The sequence below is a fragment of the Mizuhopecten yessoensis genome, unplaced genomic scaffold (assembly GCF_002113885.1).
Source record: "Mizuhopecten yessoensis strain PY_sf001 unplaced genomic scaffold, ASM211388v2 scaffold5803, whole genome shotgun sequence".
Taxonomy (NCBI): domain Eukaryota; kingdom Metazoa; phylum Mollusca; class Bivalvia; order Pectinida; family Pectinidae; genus Mizuhopecten; species Mizuhopecten yessoensis.
In genome coordinates, this window is record NW_018406231.1 from 954273 (window position 1) to 973503 (window position 19231).

General features: G+C 39.0%; 1 protein-coding gene across 1 annotated transcript; it reads left to right on the top strand.

Moving 5' to 3' along the window:
- The first annotated feature begins 7862 nt into the window (after nucleotides 1-7862).
- LOC110451131 (lysozyme-like) lies at nucleotides 7863-14737 on the top strand. Its single transcript, XM_021498992.1, has 6 exons — nucleotides 7863-8052; nucleotides 8458-8579; nucleotides 9515-9635; nucleotides 13937-13974; nucleotides 14221-14332; nucleotides 14486-14737. Exons 1-6 carry the CDS (start codon nucleotides 7899-7901, stop codon nucleotides 14689-14691), a joined length of 753 nt encoding a protein of 250 aa, XP_021354667.1. The 5' UTR covers nucleotides 7863-7898; the 3' UTR covers nucleotides 14692-14737.
- Nucleotides 14738-19231: the final 4494 nt, after the last annotated feature.

The window sequence follows — 19231 nt, forward strand, 5'->3', positions numbered from 1 at the left end:
GTTATAGTAATACAAGCAATTTTCAGACCATGAAATACAACGTTCTGTATTGCACATGTGCGATACGGAATGTTGTATTTACCTACTAGCCGGAACTACTTTTTTATGGGAATCCTCTTGTCATTGCGAACTGAAAAGTGTCCAGGTTTTGCAAAAAATATCAAAGTTTATAAAATCTTTGTATCGATCTCTACCAAATACGGAAGGTATGTGATAAAAGCAAGACCACACACTTGTGTTTTTCTAACGAACCAGAAAGCACTCATTTATTGCGCGGACGTATATATTCACACGTGCGCTCCGCGCACTCGTGAAAATATTCGTCCGCGCAATAAATGAGTGCTTGCATATTTATTCAACAATTATTTGAAAACTCCTTACGGTTTATTAATAGGGGCCTATCTAGCTAATCTATGACCGTTACCTAAAGTAGGATGACAATGGTCATTTCACTACCAAACTCCATTAACTTACCAACAGTATGAAAATAATGGACATCCCAATTCATAACGCATGACATTTACCCATAGTAAGATAGAAAAGGTCACCTCACAGACATAGGTTTACGGGCATATATATACCGACCGTATGGCAATATCAATTACCTTATTACCAAACTCTGACATTTATGTACAGTAAGAACAGAAAACAAAAGGTCACGTAACAACCAACCCTTATGGACGTTTGTCTGCAGTATGATAATGGTCACCTCACTAGCAAACAGGAAACTCCATGACATTATACCATAGTCTGACAGCAATGGGTCACTCCGTTATCATAATGACAGAAATGGTCACCTCACTAGCAAACAGGAAACTCTATGGTGTATACCAGAAATGGTCACCTCACAACCATAATCTACGGGTATTTGCCAACAATTTGACAAAACCGGTCACCTCATTACCAAACTCTATGACATTGTAGCTATGGTGTATACCAGGAATGGTCACCTCACAACCATAATATACGGGTATTTGCCAACAATTTGACAATACCGGTCACCTCATTACCAAACTCTATGACATTGTACCTAAATCACGACGAAAATTGACATGATTATTTAATCAATCTAATCATGATTGATAGAAACCTTCTAGCCCCTTTGTGTGTAGTTCAATGTCATCGTTGAAAAACTTCTTCAGAGCCTGTATCAAATAAGAAACTTTTAGAAAACATGCGTTGTATTCTGAAATGCATTACATTACATGGGTTCTCTACCTGTGATACTCTGGTCACTTAAACGAACAGTAATGTACAGCAGTAATCAAGACACGATTTACTACTTTCAGTTTCAGTAAAAGTAAATACTTGCTGACTTGTCTCAGGTCGTTGACCTAAATATCACCTGGGACTTCATTATTTTTCTTCCACTCGACAGAGAAGCACTGCTAAAACCCTATGCTACACAAGCGTGAACTGCACTGTAGTTTACGGGCAAGGTAAAACGTTATTATTTATTATCCCGATTAGTCAATGACTTTTTTTCTTTCAAATAGTTTAATGCATATTCAAATATGCGTCGTCCGCTGGTGTGTATGACACCGACAACAACTCCACGAGGCTCCATTTTCGCGCTACGTGTCTCACTCGACATCACACTAACAGTCGCTCGGGCACTAGAAAAAAAAGCTTGTTGATCATTTGTTTAAATTGAAATTTTATCGTTGTAAATTATTTCACGTGTCTTAAATATCGACAAGATGACTTGATTCAATACAATTTCAATTTTTAAAACAATATTATTTGTTGGACTATTTCGCCGGTATATTTGACGTACTTTGGGATATGAGTAAGTTGGTCACAAAATGTTGACGTTCAGCTTGCGACTGAGACGGGAAAGAGGAACAAAGTTGGAGATAATCGATGGTAAAAACGTCATATGATTGAAAAAGAATCTGTCATTCGTTCCCATTCATATTAGTTATTACATAAGTTTAGATAAAAACAAAAATATTTGCTCGCCAGAGCTTGCAAAAAATAAAAAATTGCAAACCCATTTTATTTATCTAATATAAAGGGTAACTTAAAGGGGCTATTTAGTCAAAAGAAAACCTGAAAATCAGGTCGATACTGAAAATATATATCTCTTAACGAACATTTACGTAGTGGTTAATGACATGACCTGAAACCATCGTCCAGTTTGATCAATTTCATCTTTTGCACTACGCTGTCTACCAACAACGCAATGTTACTTATGAGTCTGAGTAAACACAAAACACATTCTTGAATTTACACAATACGTCGCAAGTAAGAATTATAAGTATCATAATCTATACCTCTAATTAGATACTTTTGTTCATATTTAGATTTGAATAAAAGCATGCACGTACTGAGAGGGTGAAGCAGGGAGAATTTCAAACTGCCGAAAGTACGATAACAATAGGTTTAAACGTAAAATAAATCACTCATTTATAACACTGTTTGAGATGCTGTTGGAAGATGATTTTGATTCAGAATAAATGCATGTACTTGTTTTCCAGAGAGGCTGGGTAAATGAAGCGAGAAGTTACCTTCTTTCCTCGACATGAAAGACATTTTTGTTAGCTAGAAATTCACCGACAGCTGCCTGTACAGTTAAGGATTTCTACATTACAGATTAAAAACGCCAAAAAAACATTTGTCTCTTGTCAATTTCTCGACATGAATTGTTAATAGGGAGTATAAAACTATATAATCAGGAAGAATTTGGAGACAAGGTTATAAAAACACTTACTTCGCTAAATCGTCAATTTAAGACATATGCTCTAGATGTATTTCTCCTTTCATAAAAGGTCTTCAGCTGTTCTCAAGTCGTTCTGACGACCAGTGATCTGATAATTCGTTCTTGTGTGTCGACGCTATGTTGTAGGTTTTCGTTGTTTGATATTGCCACTATAGTAAAGATTGGAGATGAAGGAGGAAATTGTTGCATATGTTCAGTTGATGATAAGTCGTATTTTTTTTACAAAGATAAATCAAATTAAAAACAAAAAATACAAATTCTATTTCATCTCAAATTCACCTGTGCTCACGTCAGTTAACGACGTGACGAGGACCCATTTGTCACGCTTTATGTCTATTTACATTATGACTTAATGAGAACTGTCAATCAAACTCACTTTCGTCTTCAACACTTACCTAGTACCTAGCGACTGCCCCTTGCGGTAGAGGGCATGCGATCGTAGATTTCAGACATCTGAACCATTCGGTCAACAAGACCCCCTTTTATGTATAAATCTACCCTGAATAGAAAATTAGGATTTTGATGCTACGCATGCTTACAAAAAAGCAAAACCGTGATCGTGTTGTATCTAGTACTTTAATCATTGACTTATTACAGAACTCTCCGGTATGAAAAAGGAAAAAAGTATGCATAAATATGCCATCAGCAATTTAAAGGGAAAAACTGTAACTGAGTTTGTACTCCTCGGTTGTTATCCTTTGATCACACCGACAAATTCAAACAGAAATATGTTCCGAACATTTAAGTTCACTTAATGCTATAGAAACGTGACGCCATTATTCCGTCCACGACGTCGTTTTGTCCGCCGTCGTTGTTTGATTCGAGTTTAATAAAATTGAATATTAAAACGAGTTAATGCTGGTATTTGATAAATGCAATCCCACACATTTGTGTCAATCTGATGTCTCAGAATCCCTCTTGAAATGTATCCATAGGCGCAAAAAACACCCGTGCCGTCTGTGTATCATTGCCCATATATTCTGCTGAAAGTGCTCTAAATGAATGTCGTATATAAAGCAATTTTCAATCAAGATTTATTTTTAAATTTCTAACATAACAAAACATGTGTGGTTAAACATTGTTATCCATTCATAATACTGCTTACGTAATAAAACATCGTAGAATTTCCTATTTCATAGCATTGATTTGTTGTGGAATAATCATATAATCTTGCATAGGTAGACAGTCTAATATAACAAAGGTAGAATATGCAAGTGTACATGTACAACTACAATAAACACTGTAGCCCGCGTCAACTACTGTGAGGCCAGTGTTCTTAGTGTAGTATGTACGGCGATATTACTAGTAGCATGTTTAACATGTGACACTACTGTGAGGCCAGTGTTCTACGTGTAGTATGTACGGCGATATTACTAGTAGCATGTTTAACATGTGACACTACTGTGAGGCCAGTGTTCTACGTGTAGTATGTACGGCGATATTACTAGTAGCATGTTTAACATGTGACACTACTGTGAGGCCAGTGTTCTACGTGTAGTATGTACGGCGATATTACTAGTAGCATGTTTAACATGTGACACTACTGTGAGGCCAGTGTTCTACGTGTAGTATGTACGGCGATATTACTAGTAGCATGTTTAACATGTGACACTACTGTGAGGCCAGTGTCCTACGTGTAGTAAGTACGGAGATATTGCTAGTAGCATGTTTAACATGTGACACTGCTGTGAGGCCAGTGTCCTACGTGTAGTAAGTACGGCGATATTACTAGTAGCATGTTTAACATGTGACACTACTGCGAAGCCAGTGTTCTACGTGTAGTATGTACGGCGATATTAATAGTAGCATGTTTAACATGTGACACTACTGCGAAGCCAGTGTTCTACGAGTAGTATGTACGGCGATATTACTAGTAGTATGTTTAACATGTGGCACTACTGTGAAGCCAGTGTTCTAAGTGTAGTATGTACAGCGATATTACTAGTAGCATGTTTAACATATGACACTACTGTGAGGCCAGTGTCCTACGTGAAGTATGTACGGAGATATTGCTAGTAGCATGTTTAAAATGTGACACTGCTGTGAGGCCAGTGTCCTACGTGTATTATGTACGGCGATATTACTAGTAGCATATTTAACATGTGACACTACTGTGAGGCTAGTGTCCTACGTGTAGTAAGTACGGCGCTATTACTAGTAGCATGTTTAACATGTGATACTACTGTGAGGCCAGTGTTCTACGTGTAGTATGTACGGCGAAATTCTTAGTAGCATGTTTAACATGTGACACAACTGTGAGGCCAGTGTCCTACGTGTAGTATGTACGGCGATATTACTAGTAGTATGTTTAACATGTGACACTACTGTGAGGCTAGTGTCCTACGTGTAGTAAGTACGGCGCTATTACTAGTAGCATGTTTAACATGTGACACTACTTTGAGGCCAGTGTTCTACGTGTAGTATACATGTTTAACATGTGGCACTACTGTGAAGCCAGTGTTCTACGTGTAGTATTTACGGCGATATTACTAGTAACATGTTTAACATGTGGCACTACTGTGAAGCCAGTGTTCTACGTGTAGTATGTACAGCGATATTACTAGTAGCATGTTTAACATGTGACACTACTGTGAGGCCAGTGTTCTACGTGTAGTATGTACGGCGATATTACTAGTAGCATGTTTAACATGTGACACTACTGTGAGGCCAGTGTTCTACGTGTAGTATGTACGGCGATATTACTAGTAGCATGTTTAACATGTGACACTACTGTGAGGCCAGTGTTCTACGTGTAGTATGTACGGCGATATTACTAGTAGCATGTTTAACATGTGACACTACTGTGAGGCCAGTGTTCTACGTGTAGTATGTACGGCGATATTACTAGTAGCATGTTTAACATGTGACACTACTGTGAGGCCAGTGTTCTACGTGTAGTATGTACGGCGATATTACTAGTAGCATGTTTAACATGTGACACTACTGTGAGGCCAGTGTTCTACGTGTAGTATGTACGGCGATATTACTAGTAGCATGTTTAACATGTGACACTACTGTGAGGCCAGTGTCCTACGTGTTGTATGTACGGCGATATTACTAGTAACATGTTTAACATGTGGCACTACTGTGAGGCCAGTGGTCTACGTGTTGTATGTACGGCGATATTAATAGTAACATGTTTAACATGTGACACTTCTGTGAGGCCAGTGTCCTACGTGTATTATGTACGGCGATATTACTAGTAGCATGTTTAACATGTGACACTACTGTGAGGCCAGTGTTCTACGTGTAGTATGTACGGCGATATTACTAGTAGCATGTTTAACATGTGGCACTACTGTGAAGCCAGTGTTCTACGTGTAGTATGTACGGTGATATTACTAGTAGCATCTGTAACATGTGACGCTACTGTGAGGCCAGTGTTCTACGTGTAGTATGTACGGCGATATTACTAGTAGCATGTTTAACATGTGGCACTACTGTGAAGCCAGTGTTCTACGTGTAGTATGTCCGGCGATATTGATAGTAGCATGTTTAACAGGTGACACTACTGTGAGGCAAGTGTTCTACGTGTAGTATGCACGGCGATATTACTAGTAGCATGTTTAACATGTGATACTACTGTGAGGCCAGTGTTCTACGTGTAGTATGTACGGCGATATTACTAGTAGCATGTTTAACATGTGACACTACTGTGAGGCCAGTGTTCTATGTGTAGTATGTACGGCGATATTGATAGTAGCATGTTTAACATGTGACACTACTGTGACGCCAGTGATCTACGTGTTGTATGTACGGCGATATTGATAGTAGCATGTTTAACATGTGACCCTTCTGTGAGGCCAGTGTTCTACGTGTTGTATGTACGGCGATATTACTAGTAGCATGTTTAACATGTGACACTACTGTAAGGCCAGTGTTCTACGTGTATTATGTACGGCGATATTACTAGTAGCATGTTTAACATGTGGCACTACTGTGAGGCCAGTGTCCTACGGGTATTATGTACGGCGATATTACTAGTAGCATGTTTAACTGGTGACACCACTGTGAGGCCAGTGTCCTACGTGTAGTATGTACGGCGATATTACTAGTAGTATGTTTAACATGTGACACTACTGTGAGGTCAGTGTTCTACGTGTAGTTTGTACGGCGATATTACTAGTAGCATGTTTAACTGGTGACACCACTGTGAGGCCAGTGTCCTACGTGTAGTATGTAAGGCGATATTACTAGTAGCATGTTTAACATGTGGCACTACTGTGAGGCCAGTGTCCTACGTGTAGTATGTACGGAGATATTGATAGTAGCATGTTTAACATGTGACCCTTCTGTGAGGCCAGTGTTCTACGTGTTGTATGTAAGGCGATATTACTAGTAGCATGTTTAACATGTGGCACTACTGTGAGGCCAGTGTCCTACGTGTAGTATGTACGGCGATATTACTAGAAGCATGTTTAACATGTGACACTACTGTAAGGCCAGTGTTCTACGTGTAGTATGTACGGCGATATTACTAGTAGCATGTTTAACATGTGACACTACTAAACTGCAGATCTGATGCCGATTTCATAGTGCAATCTCACTGAAATACCAAACCGAAGGCAGCAATCATATTATTCCAACCATTCACATTATACTGATAACGGGTGAGCCAGTCGTGCCATTTCCCTACCTGCTGATTGTCAAACAAGGAATAATAACTGTAATATTTTAAGGAATTGAGTATGTCCCGGCATTGAGATTAAAACCAACAATGGTGTCTCGACAAGCAAGGTACTGGGAAATAGAAGGTACATGAAGCTAGAAGTGGAAATGAATAGAAATATCACAAATATTGCAATAGGTGAAGCAGATTTGTGTTTTGGTCGCTTAAATAAATGTCCCCAGTTAGAGGTCACAAACGTAAGTTCCATTTTCTGCAAGCGGGTAACGTTAACCTTAGCAGTCGCCTTTTACGATCATGCGGGGGGTAGCAACAGGTATTTTCCTTTCTCAAGTATTCCTGAGTAGGTCATACTCGGTTCAACTCGGTGTTTCCGTGTACTTCTCTTGAAGTCACACTTTATTGTACAGTCATAGATCTATAATTCCTACTAAATGCCAGGATATACATCAGAAGTACCTGACAGATAAGATATCGTGTTCACATGCTATATAAGGTTGTGCCCTATCTGCATAGCCTCATTGTATCTTAAGATTTCTCTCAATCTCGATGAGTAGAATTCAAACAAGTCGACTTACAATGTGGCCAGCATTGCTCTGTACTTTGACTCTGGTTGGAGTTGCTTCAGCAAGTATCTCGGGCCACATCACAGCCGACTCGTGTTTATGCCTAACCACGAGCGGAGTGCACGCCAGGACAGGAGGTAACGTATCACAACGATAGGTGACACACTTTGGAGAACTGTCCGTTTCTACGACAGACATTTCTTCAAAACAATATTAATGCGCAACACTAAACTCTCATTACTTTAGATACTTTCAGTTTGTCCTTCATTACAAATCATTGTACATTTGTCATTTAAGTCCAAACATTGTTTCACCCTGATTTGAATTTGAATTTAGAGTTTTCCACTCTATCACTCTTTTCACTTAAAAATCTAATATGTGTGATATCTAAGAAAAGAGCTTCATTCCAGTATTGATATATCATTTTACATTCACCAATAGTCAATTCCTGTTTTTTTTGTTTTTATATTCTAACATATATTGTTCCCGATAGTACCCATGTTGACGATATCAACCAAGTTTGTCCACTCTTTGCTCGACAGCTGGTCTCGGTCACTCAGTAGTGGCCACGTTGAACTACGGTGAGTGCTATAAGTCCAGTGGGGATATGCTGACACATGACGGGTATCACTGGTACGAGCTCCAGCACGTGCACGGACATCACGTGAGTAAATATAAGTGACCACCATATGCGCATGAATAAAAATTGATTAAAGTCAGCGTAACTTTTACGGCTTCGGTAAAATTAGCAACATAAGTCATTGTTTTCGTGGTTTTATATTTTAAAAAAAAATGATCATGTTTCTAAAAACAACATTATTTTGCAATTTCAACGCTAAGAGTGACACTGGAGTAATAGTAACAGCCAATATCTCAACTTCATGGGGAACATACAGCTGGTGCGGCCATTTCGGCGCTCACAGCTAGCATTCCACAATTCCAGCACTGCCCAACCACGTAATCATTTACAGATGAGTAGACTGGAACGAGCGGAGTAAAGTATCTTGCTCAAAGATTCAACACAGTGCCGTGACGTGACTCGAACCTAAAACCCTTCGGTCACGAGCCCGGCGTAGAAATCTAAAATGGCCGTCTTAAACTCTGATAGGCTAAGATAGTTTCGATCTCTTCTCAATCTTACCAGACTGATGTCAATAATTATCTCTATGTCAAGAAAGGATAATGTTCTGAGTTTTGTCTATAGTGTTCTCTGATTGGTTAAAACAGCTTTAACTACCGTATTTATCCGGTGATAAACATTACCGTTATTAGCCGCTAAGCTATTTGTTAAGTGGTCAGACGGCATCCCTTACAATGGAGGCTCTGCATTATAATTTGACAAGAAAGTAAGTGAAACAGACTTGGTTTTGATATTCAGGAATTCTAGACCAATATGTTATTTTGTCTTTTTAAGTGTACTTAACCATATAGTTATTTATCCGCCAAAAATAAATCACTAACTGATAATCATAATTCACTAACCATAAAATGTAGTTTGCAATAAAGTTATATGTTTATGATGCATTTATATTTCTTCGATACAGTTGTAATGTTACAAAAGATAATCTCTTGTCTTCTTGTGGATTTTTTTTAATACAGAGCGTTTGGGTTGCCGGAAACTATCTGATGACGTCATCCTTGTCACACTGTGGAGGCACTAGTGGAACAGAAGGCCATTTTAACTCCAGTAGTAAGGCGACTACCCATCCCTACGCTACAGGTGATGTTCGAGTGGAGTAATCTGTAACCTCCAATAAGTATTGAATTGCTTAATCCGAATATGGCTTCCGTCGTGATATTATCGGCAAATATTTCATTACTTTGTGCAACAAATGACCAAAATTATAAAAATCATTGGCCGATTTTTTAAAATTTTGGTGATTTGTTGCTTTTAAACTGTCCCTAACGCGGTACTCACTTTAAGGACGTGACATTGCTTGGATTGCATGACGTTTGTCGTCTTGCCTTTCGGAACACGTGATCTTATTCTCCTTGTACTTTTTCAGGGTTTATTATGTTAATAATATAAAAGGAGGTTCAGCCGCTGGTAGGTAGGGAATACCCAACGAATTGCATAATTGTCACACTGACTTACAATACTGATGTCTCACCTTATTATTCATATATATTATGATACTTGTGTTTTATGCTTTGAATGTTATGTTTTTGGTGACATGTATATCAGGATACCGTTGAGGTAAAAGGAAGCCAACTTTATCGTAGAGTACAAAGATGAGCCGCTGAGGTTCTGTACGTTTGATCCCAAGTCATTGTAATCATAACATGGTTGTTATATCATACATCAATCTACACTCTAATGTACACGGGTCATCTTAATTTTTATATCTAACAAAAACAAATGTTAGTTTAATATGTAGTTCATTCGACACATACGAATGATTACTTTCTAATATTGTCATATGATATACATTCAAGGCTTATTAATTATACAGGGGCTGAATGGATTTTTTTTTAAATTTTCATACCGGCATGAAAAATTAAAAAAAAAAGCCCTTTAATCAGTATATTTACATTTTTACTAAATAAGAATTGTTTAATTTTATTTATTTGTTCTTAAAAAATAATTAATTTACTCCGTTTAGTTTATGCGTCGTCCTTTAAACGACAATGGCATAACAGCCCTATTTAAATAAAAACTGGCGCCAATATTTAACCGTAGACATTTAAGCGTTTCACACAGGGGCAGACAAGACTCTCATTGAACGAGGTTATTCTATAACGTCATAAGTAAACCACGTAAAACGTCACGACAGTTTCTGTTAAATACTAAAACGAGATGCATTTCTGCTATTAATGTTCATATAGTGGGTTGCAGCGCAAATGTAAATATAAAACAATGATACAAGAATTACTTTCTAATATCGTCATGTGATACAACGATAGAAGAAATTGTATTAGAATTTACCTAAGAGTATGGGGTATGAGTAATTGGAGTTACCTCCCCTACGCTGTTAAGCTGTATGTATATCTAAAATTACAAAAAAAAGTCTCCCATGTCAAACTTGTTGATCGAATTTAAAGAGGGTATCCAGCAGGTAATACATAATAAAACAATACCAATTACTTAAAAGTACGTTATTTCGTTTATGCCCAAATAAAAAAGGGAAATGACTCAACGCACATTATCAATAAAACAAAGTATTTTCAGCAACAATAATGGTTTATTCGTCAGTTACGTCACTTCTCTTAGATATTATATAGATAACTAATGTTGCCAGATGACAGAGTGTCTATTTCGACGTATCAGGTGGTAAAACTGACGGAAAATGAACCTTACTAATAAGTGAACATAAACCTTTAAAGTAATGTTTGCCCTTCATCTGGACGTGCAGTGAAACTAAGTGCGGTCCCCACGACGTGTTTTATTGTTAAAACGTGAGATGTCAGGTCACTATCATGGTAGTATCGACATTGAGGTCAATGTTAACCGAAACTAGTGCAAAAGAAATCCGTATGGTTAAAACGTGTATACTTACCTATGACTGAAGGTTTGGTCAACATTATACATACATAAAAAAATGGAAAAATTAAAAGCGGATATTTCGCCCAAATTAACTAAAATAAAAAAAACGCGAACATTTTGCACATCGCCAATATCACCAACTTCATGGTATAAATCCTCTCATAACAACATTCGAATAATGTTTTCTCTCGATGTTTTTTCTCGTGTTTCTAGTGCTGAATCAGTTTCAGTAAAGTATACAAGTTGTTTGCTAGATAATATTTTATATTTTCGAAATATTTTTTATGATAAGTAATTTATTGAATGTTGACCTGATGAAATCAGAATCTAATAAATGATTACTGTTTTGTGTTTTTCGAGACTTCAACGTTTATTGATAAGAATAGAACAGCAATACATAAGAAACAATGTTGTATGGTTGTTCTGGAGAGTTTAATGATCTTACTGGTTAAACCTGCATCGAGTCGCCGTCATCAGCCATTACTCCCCGTGTACGTATATTTCCGTCATCAGCCATAACTCCCCGTGTACGTATATTTCCGTCATCAGCCATTGATCCCCGTGTACGTATATTTCCGTCATCTACCATTACTCCCCGTGTACGTATATTTCCGTCATCTACCATTCCTCCCCGTGTACGTATATTTCCGTCATCTACCATTCCTCCCCGTGTACGTATATTTCCGTCATCTGCCATTGCTCCCCGTGTACGTATATTTCCGTCATCTGCCATAACTCCCCGTGTACGTATATTTCCGTCATCGGCCATTGATCCCCGTGTACGTATATTTCCGTCATCTACCATTCCTCCCCGTGTACGTATATTTCCGTCATCAGCCATTGATCCCCGTGTACGTATATTTCCGTCATCTACCATTACTCTCCGTGTACGTATATTTCCGTCATTAGCCATTCCTCCCCGTGTACGTATATTTCCGTCATCTGCCATTTCTTCCCGTGTACGTATATTTCCGTCATCTGCCATTCCTCCCCGTGAACGTATATTCCGTCATCAGCCATTACTCCCCGTGTACGTATATTTCTGTCATCAGCCATTACTCCCATGGCCAGTGTACGTATTTTTCCATCATCAGCCATTACTCCCCGTGTACGTATATTTCCTTCATCAGCCATAACTCCCCGTGTACGTATATTTCCGTCATCTGCCATTACTCCCCGTGTACGTATATACCCGTCATCTGCCATTACCCCCCGTGTACGTATATTTCCGTCATCAGCCATTCCTCCTCGTGTACGTATATTTCCGTCATCAGCCATTACTCCCTGTGTACGTATATTTCCGTCATCAGCCATTACTCTCCGTGTACGAATATTTCCGTCATTAGCCATTCTTCCGTGTACGTATATTTCCGTCATCAGCCATTACTCTCCGTGTACGTATATTTCCGTCATCTACCATTACTCCCTGTGAACGTATATTTCCGTCATCTGCCATTACTCCCCGTGTACGTATATACCCGTCATCTGCCATTACTCCCCGTGTACGTATATTCCCGTCATCTGCCATTACTCCCCGTGTACGTATATTCCCGTCATCTGCCATTACTCCCCGTGTACGTATATTTCCGTCATCTTCCATTACTTCCCGTGTACGTATATTTCCGTCATCTGCCATTACTCCCCCTGTACGTATATTTCCGTCATCAGCCATTACTCCCTGTGTACGTATATTTCCGTCATCAGCCATTACTCTCCGTGTACGAATATTTCCGTCATTAGCCATTCTTCCGTGTACGTATATTTCCGTCATCAGTCATTACTCCCCGTGTACGTATATTTCCGTCATCTGCCATTGCTCCCCGTGTACGTATATTTCCGTCATCTACCATTACTCCCCGTGTACGTATATTTCCGTCATCAGCCATTCCTCCTCGTGTACGTATATTTCCGTCATCAGCCATTACTCTCCGTGTACGTATATTTCCGTCATTAGCCATTCTTCCGTGTACGTATATTTCCGTCATCAGTCATTACTCCCCCNTATTTCCGTCATCAGCCATTACTCCCCGTGTACGTATATTTCCGTCATCTGCCATTACTCCCCGTGTACGTATATTTCCGTCATCTGCCATTACTCCCCGTGTGCGTATATTTCCCTCATCAGCCATTACTCCCAGTGTACGTATATTTCCGTCATCAGCCATTACTCCCAGTGTACGTATATTTCCGTCATCTGCCATTACTCCCCGTGTGCGTATATTCCCTCATCAGCCATTACTCCCAGTGTACGTATATTTCCGTCATCTGCCATTACTCCCAGTGTACGTATATTTCCGTCATCTGCCATTACTCCCCGTGTGCGTATATTTCCCTCATCAGCCATTACTCCCAGTGTACGTATATTTCCGTCATCAGCCATTACACTCCGTGTACGTATATTTCCGTCATCAGCCATTGCTCCCCGTGTACGTATATTTCCGTCATCAGCCATTACTCCCCGTGCACGTATATTTCTATCACTTTTCCCGCCACCTCGATGATAAACGCGTTATTATGATATATTTTCCTATTTTCAGGCGTTGTGTCCCAGCATTGTCTGAGTTGTATTTGTCAGGTAAGATTATCAACCTCTAGTTCGAGATTCTCGTTCTAAAGTCTTATTAGTAGGGAACTACAAAATGAACTAGTTCCAAGCTGAACATTTTTCGATAGCCTTCAGTTGTCATGCTAACAGACCATCTAGTTAGGGCGTGTCTTTGTCAAAGTCGTGTAGTATCAGGTTTACCGTTACAAGAAATGTTAGACATAGCTACAGACGTTCAGTAAATAACTGTGTAACATGTACCTGTCTTTGCTTTAGCTTGAGTCCGGTTGCAAACCTTTAGGCTGTCATTTGGATGAGGGTACGGACTCCTGTGGATATTTCCAGATAAAGGAAGTGTACTGGCTTGACTGTGGGAAGCCAGGAGGCTGTAAGCATTTATAAATATGCAAACATGTATTTGACATTGTAGTGATATTAATGCTTAAAAATTGTATTGTCGCCGTGATCCAACTTTGATAGCAGTGTCATTGTTTGCGGGTTTACTTTTTCAATGTAAGGTAAATCTTTTTTTCACTTGTAGCCCTGGAAGCCTGTGCCGCTGACATGCAATGTTCATCGAGCTGTATCCAGCAGTATATGCACCGATACATAGGATATTCGAGATGTGTTCATAACTGCGAGAGCTACGCACGGATCCATAATGGCGGACCTGCCGGATGTCACCATAGCAACACACTTCACTATTGGAACAATATTCAAAAGTTAGGTTGCTCGGCCAACAGCTAAAATGTCTGACTTTTAACTAACTCGCAAATAAAGTATTATTCTTCAGTGTCAAAGTTACAAGTGTTGTCATTTAAAAGGTAATCAGTCACTTAAACGACGGGTATTACTCTTCCGGACAACAGAAGCTCTTCGTATCCCAAATCACCTACCAGTGTCCAGAGTAAAAGATAGAATTATTTACGTCATCTAATGTCGAAGTGACGTCAATCTTACCCCCGTTTTCCCCAGTGATGTCTTGCGGCTGCAAACGGAGCCTGAAGGAAACAACCCGTGCGTGTAGTAATTTCACTTCGACGACACCGTTTTGTTCCTAATTATAAATTTTGTTGTCCTTATTCATAGAATTGAGTACTTCACAGAGTTTTGAACACAGTTGTGATTAAAGAGTATGCTGTCTCTCTTACAGAATATTTGTATAACAGTAGACTAGACGAAACCTGGTAGATAACACATAAGTCATTGACAGAAGTAAGAGTACGGCACATAAATCTACTGAACGTATAAAAATATATGAAAGAGACAAAATTGATGACGCTAGATATATACAGATGTCACCAAGTTATTTAGTAACTAAACTGCATTTTAGAGTAAATCCTAAACAATAAATATCAACGGGCACTCTGTAAATGTTGATGGCCACAGTATTCTCTCTTTTGAGTAGTGGCGCGATTCATACACACTTTATTAATTAATAAAGATGGATTGAAAAGTGTTTGTCATAAACAATAGCATACTATCGTCTTCCTCCTTTTGAGACAATGTCGTTCCTTAAAACCTAGCAAATTTAAAAACAAAAAACAAAAAAAAACACGCCTATCCTCCAGTGACTAGTTAAGTGACGTCGAACGTCAGTAGCTCTATCGTGCCTCCTACATTTGACTACGAAACTACTTCCATCTTTCTGTATTTTGAGTAAAACATAAATACGACCCAGAACAAATTTCCTACATTAGTATCTCAATGGAATGTAACATGCAAGAGTGATAAGAACGAAGGCAACACAAACAAAGGACAAATCACTGTATGCCTGACATAACGAGCCCCTAGTACTGAAGACGAAACCAGATAATCTTGAATGTTAAGCGTTTCCAGAACCATGAGTAACATTCGTCAACGATCAGTACCTTGCCGGAACCGTTCCCTGTGTACTAATACACCTGCTGTTACCCACTGCATGATCGTAAGTCGAGGCTAATGTGGGAACCTCCTACAGAATTGGGATTAGTGTTTGTGCCCTCTACTTGGGGACACAAAAGCGACGTAAATAAATCTGCTGCACCATTGCAATATTTGGGATCATTGTATTTCTCTCTCCTTCTAATTACCATTCGTTTCCGAGCGCCTTCCTTTGCAACACCTCGCTTTCAGTTTTGATGTAGAACGTTCGCCCAGCTGTGGAAGGCAAAGGGTTCTGTCCTAATGTCGGGATAACCAAAGTCCTAAACATGGTAGTTGTTATTCCCTGCTAAGCGTTCAGCATTTAGGGGAATGGCAACACTATTTCACCTGTTGTCAGTATAATGACCGGGCGGAATGTTAAGCTGGGTGATCTTGAACGAACACACAAAGAACTAGAAAGTATTGTTAACTCTTCTCTCAGATACATAAAAGTACATGAACAGCACAGGATTATAAGTCTTCGATGACGACCAAATCTGTATGAACTAACACTGAGTGAAAAAACGAATGCCACACTATGGCCACCTATCAGATAAGATGGTTACAATTAAGATAAGGCTGATCCTACCGACACTGCCAACTCTAAGTGTGTGTTGACATCCCAACTCTCCCGAGGTGAAGGACTCGGATTTAACTGTGGAGATGTGGTCTATATTGTTATGGTTTGTGGTGATTTCTGAAGCTGCATCCTCCAGTATCTCAGGTCATTCCTCAGACTCGTGTTTGTGTAGTACAAAGAACGGTGTACATGCCAGGACTGGAGGTAAGAAGGTCAATGGACGATTATACGTCAATCACGAAAAAGCAGTGTGTGATCTTCCTGTTTTCAAAACATTGACATGATGTAAGAGTGAAAACCATTCAATCCCTGATGAAGGACTGATTCCGTTAACTTGGACCAAGAGTGGCTGTTGATTTTTATTCAGTGGAGTGTGTCCGGCTGTGAAAACCGTCTTTTTCATTTACTTGCTGCGTAACTATACATAATTTCTAGCACAATGCTTTTAACTATTTTTAACTCGTAGTTTAGCATATATGATAGTACTTATGATAATATTTTTCCAATTATCAAAAAACCTGATTTCAGATGAATCTAAAGATTTTACTCAAGCATCCTCTTCTTACCATCTGCTTGCACGTGTAATACTACTGAGACCAGCTACGTTCTAGAAGTTCCGCTTCAATTTCCGCTAAATTTCCCATACATATGTGCTGAAAGTAAGCAATTGGGTTTCCCTCTTAGCTTCACAGCTGGTCTCAGCCACTCAATATTGGTCACATTGAAGAACGGCGAATGTTTCAAGCCTTCAGGTGATGTTCTGACACATGACGGGTATCACTGGAACGAACTCCAGGACGTGCACGGCCATCACGTGAGTAAATATTAATTATTGATCAGCTCACGCGCATGTCTGGAATTATAAACATTCTTATCTTTGATTTCACGACATCAATATAAATGTTGAACAGGCAACGATAACGCGGTGCGTTCATAGATACTAGTTTTAAATACAATTTGATAAAGTATTTAAAACTAGATTATTATGCATCTTCAACTGCATGTGTGAGACCAATGCTGGAAAAAATGTCTCTAAACAATATCATCTGTTCCACGATGAAATCATTCATCTTCCAAGATTTAACAAACCGTTTTTTTTAAAAGTCCATAACCATCAGCAATAAAAACCATATACATACTGAATGAGAAATACGTTTCAAATATATGTTCTTTGTGGCAACCTTGCACAAATAGATACGATTATATGATACTTTTTATCTAAAAACTGCACTGCTTTCAGGAAAACGTTCACAACACCGATTTATATAATTATACACTTCAAAATATTCTGATACTCAATATCTTGGCATATCATTTAATGGAATAACATTCAACATGCTACATTATTTTTAAAGATTTGCACGGCTTTTTCCGATCTGTTGACGATAAGGTATTTATACATTGTAAGTTCATCTGCCTGAAGGACACACTTATGTCGTGACACACCATATATCGTCCGCCATTCAAATGTTCTCCTATAAAAGTGGGACACAAAGACATAAAACCAATCACATTCGACGAGGATATGCCTAAGGAACTTATTCTCTGGTTAATGATAGAAAGGGTTGATATCCCGTCCCCATACATATATAAAAAAAAAATCGTTAGGCATGACAAACGTATTCATGACAGATATCATGATTGGCCCAGTGGCCCGGCCCGGCCCGGCCGTGCCACTGGGGATTCTGGTTCGTGGTGCGTAAACGTGTAACATAGTGTAAACACGCAAGGACAAAATCCAAACTCAAAGTTAAATGGGAAAGATAAAAACAATACAGAAACAATAGAAATTACGACACTAACACCAACACACTACGGGGGTAAACCAATACCGAAACAATAGGAATGACAACACTAACACCAACACACTACGGGGGAAAACCAATACCGAAACAATAGGAATGACAACACTAACACCAACACACTACGGGGGTAAAAACAATACCGAAACAATAGAAATGACAACACTGACACCAATACACTACGCGGGGGTAAAAACAATACCGAAACAATAGAAATGACAACACTAACACCAATACACTACGGGGGTAAAAACAATACCGAAACAATAGGAATGACAACACTAACACCAACATACTACGGGGGTAAACACAATACCGAAACAATAGGTATGACAACACTAACACCAACATACTACGGGGGTAAACACAATACCGAAACAATAGGTATGACAACACTAACACCAACATACTACGGGGGTAAACACAATACCGAAACAATAGAAATGATAACACTAACACCAACACACTACGGGGGTAAACACAATACAGAAACAATAGGAATGACAACACTTACACCAACACACTACGGGGGTAAACAATACCGAACCAATAGGAATGACAACACTTACACCAACACACTACGGGGGTAAACACAATACTGAAACAATAGGAATGACAACACTAACACCAATACAATACGGGGGTAAAAACTATACCGAAACAATAGGAATGACAACACTGACACCAACGCACTACGGGGGTAAACACAACACCGAAACAATAGAAATGACAACACTAACACCAACACACTACGGGGATAAAAACTATACCGAAACAATAGGAATGACAACACTGACACCAATACACTACGAGGGTAAAGACTATACCGAAACAATAGGAATGACAACACTGACACCAACGCACTACGGGGGTAAACACAATACCGAAACAACAGGAATGACAACACTGACACCAATACACTACGAGGGTAAAGACTATACCGAAACAATAGGAATGACAACACTGACACCAACGCACTACGGGGGTAAACACAATACCG